Source organism: Diachasma alloeum, unplaced genomic scaffold (genome assembly GCF_001412515.2).
Source record: "Diachasma alloeum isolate Michigan unplaced genomic scaffold, Dall2.0 Dall_scaffold_00773, whole genome shotgun sequence".
In the NCBI taxonomy this organism is placed as follows: Eukaryota; Metazoa; Arthropoda; class Insecta; order Hymenoptera; family Braconidae; genus Diachasma; species Diachasma alloeum.
The window spans coordinates 29,948-46,843 of NW_021680903.1; the positions used below are offsets into that span (position 1 = coordinate 29,948).

Sequence of the window (16,896 nt, forward strand, 5' to 3'; positions counted from 1 at the left end):
AGAGAGAGAGAGAGAGAGAGAGAGAGAGAGAACGTATTTTCCGCTCTTTGCGTCATCCATGGTTGCAATCCTTTGTTATCCCTTTAAAAAAAAATTCAAAAGCGTAATGTCTCTCCGGAGTCTCAAGGACAGTGGCTCCAATGTCCTGGAGAGCGACATCCGGATCTTTGCCGACGCCGTCCTCCACGGTTGGACCACCAGCAGAGGGGCCCGACTCCCGACACCCGTCCGATATATACTGTCCGACAGTTTTTCTATTTACCCGCCAGCCCTTTTCTACCCACTTTCCACCCGCCACCCCTTTTCCACCCACCACCCACTTTCCACCCCCCACTCATTTTCTATCTGGCGGCCATTTTCCACCCACCACCCACTTCCTGTGACCCTCGGGCCCCAACTTTGAGGCCCTGCACCCCAGAGGGCTCCCCAGCGCGCCGACGGCCTCTTCAAAGGCATGCCACCAAGGGGGGAGGGGGGGACGTGCACGTGCACATCATGGAAAAAAGGGGGGAGGGGGGAGAATTCCTGGAAAAAAAATCGCCAATAATGCCCTCTTACTACTGAGGTCCCTAGGGAATTTATTGAAAAATAAAGAACCCTAGAACGCAGAAGCGATGGAAATATGCCCAAAACAGGGCGCGATCGACAGGAAGAGCGAAAATTCGAATTTCTTTCAACCTGAAGGCTCGACTAGATGTACTAGCGATTGTTTAGAGGAAATTCGGGGAATTTTAACGAAAGTTGAAAACCCCAAGAGACCCCAGCGACAGAAACACGGGCCGGAATAGAGGGCACGGTCGACAGACATATGCCCAGGACTGGGGAGAAATCCCCACCCTTGAGAAACGGGTATAAGAGGAGCTGCAGAAGCCCGGGAGAGCCTTTTTCTGTCCCGAGGCACTAGGTGCAATACACCTGCGACTCAAGCAGAGAACTCTCTCGTTGCAAAGATGGCACCGAAGAACGATCCCCAGACGACTGAAAAGTCTATGAAAACTGGGAAAAGTGAACTCGAGACGCACCCGGAATCGGTGAGTGACTCGACAAAAGGGAGGCTGGACGGAATATGGCCAGGGAGGGGTGATGACGCGTCTGGATCAAGTGTCGTTAGGAACTTGGGGCTAGACCCTATGGGGAATAACGAGCAGAGGAGTGATGACGGGAATCTCTCAGAAGAAGAGACGAAGTCAGAGCTCGAAAAGCGGAGAGTGGCTCCAAACAGTAAGGAGGGGAAGTTACCACTCCCGAAAGAGCCATTTACGCTGGGGAAAGAGAGATTCTATACCTCAGCGGGGACACCTAATGAAAAAAGCGAAGAGACCGCAAACCAGACTGCACTGAAAGTTCTCCTGGAACAAACGAAGGCCTTTGAAGAGCAGATAAAAGCCGCCGAGACGCAGGATCAGGTGGCACCCCTTCGCAAGGGAGGAAGACCAGCAGGAAGCAAGAATAGTGGTAGAAGCAGCAGAAATGCTAGCGGCACCACGACACCTACAGGAGACATACCTGGGGTGACGGTGACAGAGGCGACCCCTACCGAAGCTGACCTGCTGGCCAGGGTACAACGCCTCGACAGAAAGTTACGGGGCCGAATAGGGTCAATGTACGTAGCTCCTGAAACGAGGATTCCTCAGGAACAATTCCGCGAGAGAACCAGAGAGGAAACCGCACGGCAATCCATCCCACCGAGGAAGTTGTCATTCGCGGAGAAGAGGCACTCCACGACCCAAAGGAGTCATCGATCATCGATCCTCCTCAGACGAGAGCAGTGAGTAGGAATATCGACCTCGCAGAGAGAATTATCTCAACGCTCGGAAGGCTCTGGAGGCGTTGAAGAAGTGGGGAGTTGAGTTCTGAGGACGACCCGATGAAGATGTGAACGATTTCATATCTCGAGTAGACGACGCCGTGAAGACCCTCCGTATCCGAGAAACTGACCTTCTCGGAGTTCTGAAAGGTTGTCTGACAGGCAGTGCACTCACCTGGTATCGCCAGGTAGAAGTTTATTCATGGGAGGATGCGTACCACGCATTCAGAGAGAACTTTGGGGAGCTAGACTATCAAGTCGCGCTCCACGAAGAAATAGCAAGCCGTCGTCAAGGCGAAGATGAACCCGTGGCTCAATTCGTAGCCAACTTGAAGAGTCTCTTTGCCAGAACGGATCCAGAATGGCCTGAACAGCAGAAACTAACGTATATGTACTACAATACGTTATCTAAGTACAGGATAGGTTTCAACCTCATTGCGAACGTGACATTGAAGGCGTTAGAGAAGCACGCCATGCGACAAGAAACTTTGTACGCAAGTGCGGAAAAGTGGCAACCACCAAGGCAGCCAGAAGAATCCCTGTGCCCTAGCTTCGCTTATCGAAGCACCGAGGCCCAGAGGACCACTCAGAGGACAGCCCTAAAGGCACTGACCCCAGCAGAGGAACCAGAGTCTACGGGAAGAGATCATGAAGAAAGTATATTCTTCGAGGAGTTAGAAGTGGAACACGCCTTGCAAGGACGTGGTGCCCCTTCAGGGAGCGGTGGAGGTACTGGCTACGTCAGACCTGGCGCCAGACGTGCAAACCCACAGGGCATTAAGTGTTTCAACTGTGACCAGAGAGGACACTCCTGGCGCATTTGCACGGGCCAGCAAGAACGTGCACTTCCCACAGTGCCCGAAGAGCAACCCGGGAAACGCCGAGCCGGCAGCGTAAATGATACACCAACGTCTACGCCGCCGCAAAACTCGGAAATCGCGGTCGTAAGGGAGATAACAATCCCAGAGATTAAAGAGTCCATCCCAGAAGCCAGGACGGAAACAATCTCAGCGGAAAGCGATGGCCCTGACGTTGAAAGAACTGAGGGAGGGGAAGAAAGAAGCCCTGACACAGTGACGCAAGAATCCGAAGATGGAAGTAGGAGTGATACACTCACTCTAGAATCAATGATGGATCCCTTGAAATTAGTTTCGCCAGAAATGGACTTTAATTTGGAGTTTGTGAGGCGGGCAATGAAAGAAGGCAAAACATTTGCTTTTCATGTAGATATTGAAATCCACGGAAGAAAGATCCGCGGTCTAGTAGACTCAGGAGCAGCTCGGGAATCGCGCTGCTGAGCGAACTAGGCATTAGTGCGAGAAGAATTCCAACCAGAAGAGTTCTAGTGGTGAATAGCCAACTGGAAGTGGTGAAAGAAGCATCCAAAACCCCTTTGGTATTAGGAGGAAGAGCAGTCACAGTGGAAACACTTTGGATGGTCTCGCTATCCGAAGATTTCATACTCGGATTAGACTTACTAACAGAAGCTCGAATGGTCATAGATTTCTTCGATCAGTCCTGGTTCTTCAGAGATAAATCTGAAGAATATTTCAAGTTTGCAGCAGTCGAGAGGGCCTGCCATATAACAGTGTGCAATTGTCTAAAGACGCCTGGAGAAGAGCAACATAGCCAACTCCAACAGCTCCTGAATGAAAAGATTCCAATGATAGAAGGGAGTCTCCCGATTTCCAAACTAGCACCCCACAAAAGCGATGTTGAAGGCCACGAGCCGATTCGACAAAGGGTCAGATTAGCCTCCCATCATTTGAAATTAACGATGTTGAAAGAAGTTGATGATATGCTAAAAGATGGCATCATCAAACCATCAGCAAGCGACTGGAACAGCCCGGTCGTCATGGTGAAGAAACCCAGCGGGAAGTATCGATTTTGTATCGACTTCCGTCGGGTAAATGGAGTCACGAAGAAGAATAGATATCCGGTAGCAAACATGACCGACATCCTTGACGAGTTAAGACAAGCCAATTACATCTCAACGCTCGATCTGAGCGCGGCGTATTGGCAGATTCCGTTAGCAGAGGACACGTAAGAGATCACTGCCTTTACGGTACCTGGAAGAGGATTTGTCCAGTTCGAACGTATGCCATATGGCTTGACGAACGCCCCTGCAACCTTCCAGAGAGCTCTGGATAAAATCATTGGCCAGAAATATATCCCCTTGTCTTCGTGTACTTGGATGATATTATTATCGTGTCAAATACATTTGAAGAACACCTAGAGTGGCTGGGAAAAGTTCCCCATAAATTGAGAGACCCTGGTTTAAGCATAAATCGTGAAAAGAACGTGTTCTGTCGGTCCGAGGTGAAATACCTCGGATTCGTAGTGAACAGTGAAGGATTGCAAGTCGACCCTGACAAAACGTTGGCAGTCGTAGAGTTCCCAGTACCTAAGAGTCACAGGCAGGTTCGTCGGTTTTTGGGAATGGCCTCCGGGTATAGACGATTTATACCAGATTTTGCAACTGTGGCTCAACCCTTGACACGTCTGACCAAGACGAAACAACCCTGGGTTTGGGAAACAGAACAGCAGGAAGCCTTTGAGGCGCTGAAAAAGCACTTCACGTCGGCTCCAACACTCGCATGCCCGGATTTCTCGCTACCGTTCACTATGCAAACGGATGCGCAGGGCTAGGTGCAGTGCTGACGCAAGTGCAAGACGGACAAGAGCGGGTAATAGCCTACGCTAGCCGTTCCTTGACAGACCCTGAGAGAAAGTACACAGTTACTGAGCAGGAGTGTTTAGCGGTCGTATGAGCCGTAAAGAAGTTCGGATGCTACTTGGAGGGTTATCCCCTCACAGTAATGACGGACCACATCAGTCTAAGGCGCCCTCATGATATGAATGACCCCGCCGGCAGACTCACGAGATGGAATTTGAGGCTGGAGTACGATTACAAAATCGTACACCGAAAGGGCCTGTTACATCACGTGCCGGACGCCTTGTCCCGCCCTCCGGAAGGAGCGACAGATTTACTGACAACTGCCTTAGATACCCAAGATAAATGGTATCTGCGCCGCTGTCGAGACGTAGAAAGAGTATCAGAGAAAAACCATATGTGGAAGTTCTCTGAAGGATTATTATACCACCTCAAACCGAACACTTTCGCTTCAGTAGACAATGAGGATTTAAACGAGTGAAAAGTAGTTCTCCCTCGAGAGTTACAACGTAGAGCTATTAAAGAATGCCACGATTTGCCGCAGGCCGAATACCAAGGTGCCGATAAGACCTGCCAACGTTTGGCCACACAATATTATTGGTCAGTGATGTTTGAAGACGTGATGACCTATGTGGGTTCGTGTCACGAATGTCAGCGCTGCAAAGGGCACCAACAAGCGCCGATAGAACAAATGTGACCTCGAGCAATCGAGAAACCATGGTCTAGAATACCGGCGGATATAATGGGACCATTTACGCGAAGTAAAGCAGGACATAAAGCTACGGGAGCGACGATACGGAAAGCACTTGAGGAGATCATCATTTATCGATGGGGAGCTCCTAGAGAGTTGCTAGCCGATAATGGAACCGAGTTCGTAAATAAGGACTTAAGAGAGCTCGTTGCTTCAACTAACATGAAGCATCGAACAACGCCCCTATATCATCCACAAGCGAACCCCACCGAAAGAGTGAATCGTTCGCTTAAGGCTATGATAAGAGCATATGTAGAAGCAGACCACCGTGATTGGGATTGCCATTTGAATGCATTTAGATTTGCATACAATACAACCCGGCACAGTTCTCTGAAAGCCACATCTGCTTTCGTAAACTTTGGTCGAGAACCAGAGCCCGCGAACTCGCTGTGACGAAAGATGAAAGGTGACGTACAAGTCGAAGAGACACCAACAGCCTCCTGGGTCGAACGTATGAAACGTCATGATACCCTGAGGCTAGCGTTCAGATATGCGTTAGCCGAAGCTGATGATAGACTGGCACAAGCCTATCACTTGCGCCAAAGAGCTGGTGAATACGAGGTAGTGAACTAGTATTAGTTCGCAACCATGAACTGCCAAATACTGCAAAGCATCGCTAAGCGTCATTGAATAAACCATTCAATGGCCCCTTCGTAGTCACCAAGAAGCATTCCAGAAACTTCTACGAAGTTTCTAACTTAGTTGGTCGTAATCCAAAAGGCACCTGAACAGTGGACATGAAGCCCTATAAGGAAGCCTTAGACGACTCTCCGACCGAAGAGTCGGAAGATGAGTTGCTCCAGGAGATTTCGACTTGAAGTGTAGGTTTCGGGCCGAAACCTCTCCTAAAGAGGGAGGTGTGTAACGAGATTTTCTCGTTACTCTAAACTGTTTTACCAACATGAAAGCCCATGAGTCAAAAATGGTTAGAGTGAGGGAAAGAGTAGGGAGCGACATCTAACGCCAGCTGAAGAAGCTGAGCGCGAGATGAGAGTGACATCGAACGGCGGATAAAGTGAACCGCGCGTAAGGTGAATAGACCAATCAAATAATGCCAAGAGGCGTGGTTTGGGTGAAACCATGCTTCTGAACCGTATAAAGAGGCTGTCGATACCCTGTCGCCTTATCTAGAAACCCGCCGAGCTGTATTTGGGGAAAAGGGGTCAACTTACTGACATTCCAACTGGGCGATTCTAGAGGCGCTATCGACTTAGACTAGGGACCAACGGCTAGGTGAGAGGACTAGCGCCCCCTCGATTGCCATCGATCTGGGTGTTGGCCCGCGATGATAGTGCTTTTACCGAGCATTGAGGTTGAGTTGGGGTGGGCATAGGTGGTTAAGAATAATTCTCCGGATACCTGTGTCGCATGTGCCTCTCAATGTTCGGCGCTCCGAGGAGTGAGAAGGATTCGCAGGTAATAGTCGACCTCTCCAGAGTTGAGCCACTCTGGACAGAAAAGAAACACGTCAGAGGAGTGGAAACATCCTCGGCGAAAAATACATGGAGAAATGGCTCCTGGAAGATGTGCTTTATCGAGATCTCTGGGCTGAAAAGACGAAGATCCATCGAGTGAATTACTCCTAGTATGGTGGACCTCGTCCACTCCACCGGATCACGCTGATGCTGGCTCGGCATAGTTACTCCCGCCATAAGAAGTCCTCAGGGTAGATGAGTTATCCTCTGAGGCCCGTTTACCGTTGTATTTTCCGTGAAAATCAAGCTGGCGCCCAACAATTGAGCGATAGAGAAGATGTCAAAGTAGTTTGGGATCTCTGCTGGTGAAACACCAGCAAAAATCCCTTACATTATAAATAAGGTGAAAGTAAACCTCGTAAAACAAAAATTGTAATGTTCCAAAAAGCTAGTGCTGAAAATGAAAAAAAAAAATCAAATAAGATAAATGATGATGATAAAATAAAAAAAAATGAGGAAAATGAAATAAAAAGAAGTAATAAATTGAAAATTTAAAATAATAATGAAATTGAAGAAAATAAAGTCAAAAAAATTGAAATCGTCATCAAAGAAATGAGAATAAGTCAAAATAATTATGAAAATACTGGAATAATAAATCAGGATAAACATGAAAATAATGCAAGCATAATAAATGAAACGGAATTAAGCAAGAATAAGGAAATGCAATCTAGTGGTGAAAATGAACTGAATAAAAATAAGAATGAAATAAATGAAGTTAAAAATGAAATGAGTAAAAATGCAAATGAAATGAGTAAAAATAAAAATGAGATAAATAAAAATGGAAATGAAATGAATATAAATAAAATAAGGAAATATAAAAATGAGATAAATTAAAGTGGAAATGAAATAAAAATAAACGAGATGAGTAAAAATGAAAATGAGATAAATAAAAATGAGAATGAGATACATAAAAAAGATTTGGGAGACACATTCGAGGAAAGCCAGATATACACGGAATCTTCTGATGAATTTCCTGATAGCCTCAAACAAATTCATAATGGAAATTCACGAGGAAAATCTCCAGATCAAGAAGACAAAAATTCTTCTGTAGAGATTCTCGGAATTCCAAATAAAAGTAAAATAAAGAATGATGAACTAAATGGAAATAATGAATTAAAAGAAAATAAGGATAAATGGAACTATAAAAATGCAGTCTTTAATCAAAATATGAAACAAAAAAAATTGAAATTTTTTTTTTTTGTGGGAGGATCTCATAAAATTTTGAAATATTTCATGTAATGTAGAAATTGATATAAAGGAGAAAAATAATTGTGAAATAATTATGAAAAATGGAGCCAGAGTGAGGACAGTAGCATCAAAGTAGGGCCAGATCCGAAGGTGAGTCTCATAAAATAGATAGAAAATAAAATATAGAGATAAAAAGAACTTGAAATATTTGAAAATTGATGACATCAATTGAGGATTGATTCTCTGGAAAGTGGGAGGCTTGATTGTACGGGTTTATTTCGGTAGCTCAGTGGTAGAGCAACTCATTTATGAACAAGAAGAGGTGGGCTTCAATACCGACCCGATTATTTAATTCTAAGTGCATCAAGGTTTTTCTATTTTGAAGGAACATTTCTCAAATTTATTTCTTATTGGGGGAATTTTTCAAAATTTTGAAAACAATTTTTGAAATCAAAAAGGGCTCGTTCGATTCAATCTGGATTGATTATAGAAATTATATTGAAAATGGTCGAGTTAATCGAGACGGAGGTCTTATTATGATTAAATTTGAAGTCCAAATAAATATAAATAAATACGTTTTTTGGAAATTGTGACTGAGATGACCTCATCGCGATTCATGACAAATTCTTGAGCCTGTCACGACGCAAAAATGAAAAATCAATCGAAGAAAATAATTTGAGATCATAAATATTGAAGATTTTATTTGATAAAGAGAGAAAGATTAGAGAGAATGAGTTAATTTTTTTTGAGGAATGATAATTTGAAAATAATGAAGACGAAAAGATCAAAATATTGAAGACTTTATTATTAAGAATGAATAATTGGAAAGTTCTCTGAAGACAAATATTATTCCGAAAAAACCATAGAAAAGGGAAAAATTCTCAAGGGAATCGGATAGATCAGGAAATCAAAGACAACGCCACACGGGAAATATCACTTTGGAATCTTTGCAGAGTTTAAATATTATTTTATACATAGGATAAAACCGAAGCATCTTTCATATGAAATATTTGGGTAAAAAAAAAATTGAATTATTCAGGAGGACTCCAAGGACAACGAATGGGAACAATAACGAGCAAAAAATTAATCAACAAAATTTTACTTACAGAAAAATTTGTTTTTCTTCAACATATTTTGAAAATTATTATTATTATTATTATTATTATTATTATTATTATTATTATTAATTTTCTGCGTATGGCGTACATAGCCCCGTTGCAGGGGGGAAATATTATACATAGTATATACATGTGTATATGATGATATTTACATTTGGCATGGAAAGTTGGTAGAAATTGCTAATTAGAGAAGAATACAAAGAAGTGCAGATGGTCTTATTGTAGGAATATTACAATAAACAAAGAGATCAATTTAGTTACGCACAAAACTGATTGATTTTTGGAGCGAACGTATAGAATCATTTGTCTGATCAATATTTCGTCTGACTTCTAAACAATTCAGACCAAATTTATAAATGGCCTTGATTTCGGAGTAATTAGCATTAAAAATGATATTTCCAAAAGGATGGTTGGCAAAGTGGGGGAAACCACTGTACAAAATTTTGCGCATACTGGCCGATACTGAACAGCTCAAAAAAAGTGTTCAAGGGTATCCTGTTCATTTTTTTCACAGTATTTACAAGTACTCTGGGGACTGAAGGATACTTTCGCATTCGAAACATAAAAATAACAACTAAATTTGTTCGCAAGTCGCAGTTGAGCAATGATTCGTTTAATATGTAAATTGTGGTTATCAGTGAGGTATTGAGATTTTCATACATGTGATTGGGGGCAGAAGGGAGGAATGGACTGGCAGGAGGCAGAGACAGACCACCTCTCAAGGTCTTTACGTCTGAGCAGGTTTTCAAAATCGGCAAAAATTTCAATAGTTTTGGGGNGTATTGAGATTTCCAACCATGTGATTGGTGGCAGAAGGGAGGAATGGACTGGCAGGAGGCAGAGACAGACCACCTCTCAAGGTCTTCACGTCTGAGAAGGTTTTCAAAATCGGCAAAAATTTCAATAGTTTTGGGGACTAACGTTGAATAATTGAAGTCATCCCAGAGAGATTCATGATTAGTTAACTCAAGGAATTTACGAAAAATTATATTTTTTGAAAATAATGGCAACTATGTGCCAAACAACAATTTTTTCTATTAATTTCAATTTGTGAATGAAATTAAATAATGAATTTTGAAACAATCATAAAATACGCGTCCCGTATATTTATGGGTGTATCTTGTACAATAATGTTCATGAAGAAAATTCTGGAACTTCTTGATAGATAATTTATAGAATGATCAGATCTGGAATACTATAATCAATAAACATAAATAGATAGGAAAAGATAAGGATGTGATTCAATTTCGGAAAGTTTAGACATTATAATTTTTGTTAAAAGATTAATTGATCCCAATTACAAAACGGTTTGGGAACATTGAAATGGATTATGAAAAATTAAGCAAAATTTTGTAAATGAATTGATTATAAAATTCGAAAATTGAATTTGGAATTCATCTGTCAAATATTGGAAACAAAATCAATGTATCGAAAGGAGCTAGCAGAGGCATCATCCATAAATCAGAATCCTCCCTCTGTGCTCTCATGTCTATGTATCACTATCACGAAAACAAAAAAAAGAGGTTCATTGAGAAAGTCTCGGAATGATCAATTATCTTTATCAGATTATAAATCCGAAATTTTGTATGAAACTGCACTGTGCGTGATATTATGCGGCCAATGCCCAAATAAAATGGAGACTCTTTACCAAAACATGCAGTAACCGATGTCCAAAAACCAAACTTACTGGGCATCTGAATAATTTAATCAAATAATAATTTTCAATGAAATCTTTGGCTTCCGGACGGATGCCGCGTTTGGATTCAGCGTTGCGCCGACGTTTCGCAAACATTACAGTCTGCATCTTCAGGGCTATGAGCTCCGATGCTGAGCTCCGTTTTTGTTTTTAAAGGTTTTTATTGATGCTAAAATATTTGTACATATATACATATTTATATACGGAGAGAGGAGAGGTTTGATAGTTTTGATTCCTGCTCGATGGCTTAACTCAATTTTGAAATATTTATGGTTTTTGTTTTAATAGAATTACATTTGATGTATCTAATATATAATATATAATGTTTTTAGGAAAAGTTTCAAGTAAAACCTAAGTAGAAATTAGATTCTGAGCTCCGATGTCGAGGGATAGTCCTTATATGCCTTCCCTCATGGTGGTGGGGGAAGGGGAACGGGGGGGGGGTGGTCAGTCAATCATATATTTTTAATTGATCAGCTGGTCAATTAAAAAACCGGGAGGACGGTTTTCCAAATGGGGTTCACTTGATATCCTCTGTCCCTGTTGAGGTTGTTAGGGTTTTTTATGGATCTCCAAACCCTCTCGGTATTTACTTTCGAAATACCCTTGAGATTTGGCCAACATTCTGGCTTGGTCTTACTGGATAGTATATCCAGTGTCCATCCAGTGTTCAGCCAGGGCAGACTGTTCTACGTGACCGTATTTGGAGCACCGCTGGTGTACACCGCCGTGTATTGATCTTCCTCCCGGTTTCTCCAATGTACACTTTCCCGCATGAGCAAGGGATCTCGTACACTCCTGGTGTACTCAAGGCTGGTCTTGGATCCTTCGCGCTCGGCAGCATCTGTCCGATCTTCTTTGGGGGTTGGAANACCTCTCAGATAGGGGAGGAGGGCCACTTTTGGTCTTTCCTGGTTTTCCTCAGGATTATTCTCCTCTTCGGGAGATGAGAGCTTGCTCTGTAGCTTCTGCTTGACCTTCCGAATTTGTTGGATGTTATATCCATTATTTTGGAATAAGTTAATACGTTTCAATAGAGAGAGCATTCTTCATGAGCATAAAGTCTAAAACTCACCCTAGTGTATGCAGTCACGCTGTGAGTTTGTTCTCTATGAAATTTAAGAGGGACAAAAATAAAAATGATTTGAAAGATAACAATTAATGTCAAATCAATAAATTATAATTAAAATACAATCGGAAAAACCTAACAACCAAACTTGGTGGGTGATAGAAAATTTTGGAAAATTTTAATGCTCTAAGATTTGACATATGAGGCAAGAGACGGAAGAGTACAGCGGTCATCCAGAATACTTGGCAGAGACAATATCATCGTAATAGGAATCAACATTTCAAGAAGAAGAAGTGAAAAAGTGATCCCATTTTTTATGGCCTTTTAAAATAAAAATAAGTGAAGTGATTCTAGTACAAAGGTGATAAAAGAACATCAGAGGGCGGAATTTTCAATGCATCAATGAATTCAGGTTGAAAAAGAATTTGAATGTTATAATACAGGGTGACAAATTGGAAGTTGCCTAAAGTATACCCACATGTCTTCCCTCCCTACTGAGACCCTGAAGGTTAGGTCTATTAGATATATACTAGAGTGTTGTCAGTTTCTATTAAGATGCTACAAGAAGCACTACGTGTACTTCAAAATGAGTAACCTTACAAACGCAGAAAAAGTATATCTTATCGAGTGTTTTTATACTAGAGGTAAAAACTACACTGAAGCATATAGAGGCTTTCGTACCAAATTTGGAAGTAAAAAAGTAGCCAGTCAAAACACCCTCAGAAGGTGAGGATAAAAAAAAATTTATCTGACTTCATCGTATAACCTCACTTTTGACTGAAACTTTCAAGTATTTATTACTTTCTCTCCCAGAGTAATTGATAATTTCATCAAGTATTATACTCTTGAGGACCGTCGTCATGCCTGGTCCATCACACTCAGTTACAACAGAAGATACGATTGCCAAGATCGAAGAACATTTCAAGAATAATCCAACGGATTCGATACGAAAAGCAGCGGCAACTTTGAAACGGAACCGAGAGATACTGAGATTAATATTGAAAAATTTCCTCAAGTTAGACCCTTACAAAATTACGACCCATCATTTACTCACAGAAGATTCCAAAAACAAAAGAATTGAGTTTTGTAAAATTATGACACAGAAATTTGAAAATGATGAGATCGACATTAATCACATAATCTTCACAGAGGAAGCTCACTTTTATTTAATTGGATATGTAAATAAACAAAATTACCGTTTTTAGAATCGCGAAAATCCACACTCATTTGAGGCAAAGTCTTTACACCCTCTTAAAGTGACTGTTTGGGCAGCTATTTCAATCAAAACAATACACTTAGAATTCATAGAAGGGACCATTACAGGCAAAAGTTATCGAGAAATGCTACAAACTAAATTTTCCTCTTTGGCTAAAAGAAAAGGATTGGTTAAGGACTATTATTTTATGGAAGATGATGCTACACCGTATAGAACTGTTATGTCCGGAGATGTTGTCAGCGTCGGAGGACAACTTTCATATTTTAATTTTAATAGTCTCGAAACATAATCTAAGAATGATCAATAAAAGAATAATCTGAAGGATTATCTTTCATCTCTTTTAGTTTTTATTATGAGGACGACGCTATGCAGTCCTTTTTAGGCGTAAAAATAAATTGAAGTTTTTATTTGGAATCAAAAGATTGATTCAATTTATTATATGTATTTAATCGGCTTCAAAGTTCTAACCAATTTAATATTTAGATGTTTACACGTTTTCAGATTTAGAAACTTATAATTTTATCAGAACTATAAATTTTACTGTCGGAATTTTAGCAACATTAGTATGAATGATTTTGCATTGATTATTCGGTTTATAGTAATTGATTAGAATTTNGTCTCGAAACATAATCTAAGAATGATCAATAAAAGAATAATCTGAAGGATTATCTTTCATCTCTTTTAGTTTTTATTATGAGGACGACGCTATGCAGTCCTTTTTAGGCGTAAAAATAAATTGAAGTTTTTATTTGGAATCAAAAGATTGATTCAATTTATTATATGTATTTAATCGGCTTCAAAGTTCTAACCAATTTAATATTTAGATGTTTACACGTTTTCAGATTTAGAAACTTATAATTTTATCAGAACTATAAATTTTACTGTCGGAATTTTAGCAACATTAGTATGAATGATTTTGCATTGATTATTCGGTTTATAGTAATTGATTAGAATTTTACAATTATATGGAAAAATATTCGTTGCTTAAATTAATATATGAATTCATCGGTAAACTAACGACTTCATGGACTCGCTGTTTGAAGATGGCGGCGTGAGGTGGGCATGAGCCCAACGGGAAGAGAAAAATTCCTAATTTCGGGGTAAAAGAGGAAGTAATAATTGAAAGAAGTGGTTAAGGGGAGGCTATTATTGGTAGTGATAGTGAAAATGGAATGTTTTCCCGAAAAATCATGAGAAGTGGAGAGATAGAAGAGGAAAAAGTGGCAATTGGATAAGCAAGGTTAGGTTGAACAGCATGACCACGAGGCAAAAGCGATACAGAACAGAGAGTCAAACAACGTAACAGAAATATATAGAAAAATAATCCAATAGAAGCGCAAGTCATCGGAGTGAAATAACGAGGGATGAAAGATGGAGGCAGAAGATATAAGGCAGAGTATGAATTACAGAAAATTATCAACAATAAGTGACATAGTTGGTGGAAGGAAGACCAAACGTAGTGGCTAGGAAATGGACCCACAGAGAGGCCGCATTGCGAAGGTAGTGGGAGAAGGATGCAGATATGGAAGAGAGACAGACATGGAATAGAGGCTGAACACGCATACACAGAGGCTACGACCAGAAAGAAGAATTCACCTTCACTATAAATGAAGAGGAAAGTACGAGCTAGAGGAAGTGGTGGCTGTGATGGATAGTTCTGCCACGAGAATAAATGCAAATTTTTGAAGAATTTGGCAGTTATAAAAGCATTACTGGCGACAACTTTTGGTCATTGAGGGAGGCTTGGAAACAGCGAGCGGAGTAGCGTGGAAGGGGCTAAAGAGAAGCAAAGGCACGAGAGTGACGTCGGAATACATGGGCGATGCAGAGGGAACCGAATCAGTGGCAGGATTGGACATCGGAAACGGACACGTCTGCAGCATTTGTCATTGTTGCCAGTTCGCGAAAATTTTCTTAAATTTCGTCGCGACGTGTTAAAAATGTTTCTTAATATATACTATCCATTTATTAAGTGCTTTCATACTCGCGAATCGCGGGGAGGGGAGTGATGATGGCGTAGGTCCGCATTGTTTTCTGGCAATATCTGTTTGTCTTATATATTAGGTATTCTGTATGTTGGCTGTATTTAGGATAATACCTAAAGCAATTTTTGGATTTTGGATTTATCTATTCATGTTATTGTTATGTTGAGAAGGAGAGGCTTGTGTAGGTGTAAAACAGTAATTGTAGCACCAATGAAATAAAATTCTAAATTCTAAAATTCTAACGCCTTCATCGCCGGCAACGAAACCATGTGGCGTTACTTTCAATTAGTCTACCTTCTTTCACTCTTGGATAAATAATAAGAGGTTTGTGTAGAATTGAAGGGAAATAAATTAATGGGCCAGTATGAAAGGCGAAATAAAATATTGAAGGTCCCTTATATGCAAGAAAAGACACTATTCTCGATTTAAGGATGCAGTATCCCTACGCAAAAACGCCCGATAGCTATCTACTATTAATTCGATAGGTTACCACGCATAGTATCGACTTAAGCGAATTACTATATGGGAAGAAACGCGAAGGTAGATTGATTTTGTGAACATTTTCCACCAGTAGTTCAATAATTTCGCGATCACTAAGAAATTTGGATTTCTCCTAAAGGGAGAGAAGCCCCCTTTAAGACTCGACCACTCGGGACGAGGAGCGATAAACGACTGGCTTGGTTTTTGATTTTCATTGTGGAAATGAGCGTTAACCCCTTAAATTGTGTGGTGCAACGCTTGAATTTTTGCTGATCAGGTAGCAACAGCATGGGCTATGCTAACTGGTCTCAATTCCGTTGAATTTACGGGTGGAAAAGGTATGTGGAAGAAGTAAGATTGGGAAATGATGACGGAAAGTCGGCCATTTCTCAATACTGTATTCACTAATATTTAGAACGATGATGAATTCCCAATAAAATGATGAAGAATTATTTTTGGACGTTACAGAACTAAGGACGTATTTGAAGTTATTTATGAAGTGTATTGTAATCACGTCATCGGATTAGGATACCCCAAGTTTGCGCATGGAGGTATGGAATGGCCCCCTTATTCACCCGATTTGAACCCGTGTGACTTCTTCTTCTGGGGCTTCCTGAAAGATAATGTTTAACGGAAAAACCTGAGACCAAAGATGATTTGAAAAAAACCATCAGAAACGGAATTTCTGATATTTCTCCATCTCAGATTGAACAAATTTTTCATAGTTTCCGAAAGCGGCTTGATTATTGTGCAAATTCGATTGGAGATCACTTCGAAAATATTTACCATTAATAGTTATCTCCTGGCTCAATTTGCCAATTTTCTTCAAATCTCAATAAGTATCTATTAGAAGTGTCTGATTCAACGGAAACTAATTCCAAATAAAAATGACATCTTTACTCAATTGATATGTATTTTTCTTTTTTTTTTTATGGCACTAATTTCAAAATTATAAACGATTAGTTTAGGCAACTTCCTAATTGTCACCCTGTAATAAATTATTTTGTATTATTAAATAGGCGGTTAAATTGAAATATTATTGCAGGCCTAATCAATTTATCTTTAAGACGATGATAATTTAGAATAAAAGAGGAATATTGATGAATAATAATTTGGAGAATATGGAAACGACAGAAAACAAATTGCGATAAGATTATATGAATAAGAAAATGAAGAAATTGATAAAGAAAAATAATGATATAAAATGAAGGGGGAAGAAGAAAATTGAAATCTTACGAAAATTAGGGAAATTAAATAATGGATAAATTCTGATCACCGTGGAAAATAATTAACATTGAGTTATTAACTTGATGATAGAAGAAGAATAATTATAGCAAGGTTAAATGAAACTTAAGTACATGAAAAGGATTATAATTTGCTTGGACGATTGTTCTGATTTCGTCCATAACAATCGTTTAACCATGGGGGTGTTACGTC

General features: G+C 40.4%; 1 protein-coding gene across 1 annotated transcript; it reads left to right on the plus strand.

Moving 5' to 3' along the window:
- Positions 1-950: 950 nt before the first annotated feature.
- Positions 951-3,854, plus strand: LOC107044636. The gene is made up of 4 exons (XM_015266584.1): positions 951-1,559; positions 1,612-1,768; positions 1,901-3,010; positions 3,310-3,854. The coding sequence occupies exons 1-4, from the start codon at positions 951-953 to the stop codon at positions 3,852-3,854; spliced, it is 2,421 nt and encodes an 806-aa protein (XP_015122070.1).
- Positions 3,855-16,896: the final 13,042 nt, after the last annotated feature.

Excerpts from the sequence above, each read along its gene's own strand:
- LOC107044636 (XM_015266584.1), top strand. The coding sequence starts at position 951 with ATGGCACCGAAGAACGATCCCCAGACGACTGAAAAGTCTATGAAAACT. Across the intron at positions 1,769-1,900 it reads ATCCTCCTCAGACGAGAGCA|ACGACGCCGTGAAGACCCTC; the intron begins GTGAGTAGGAAT and ends TATCTCGAGTAG. Across the intron at positions 3,011-3,309 it reads GAGGCGGGCAATGAAAGAAG|ATTTCTTCGATCAGTCCTGG; the intron begins GCAAAACATTTG and ends GAATGGTCATAG.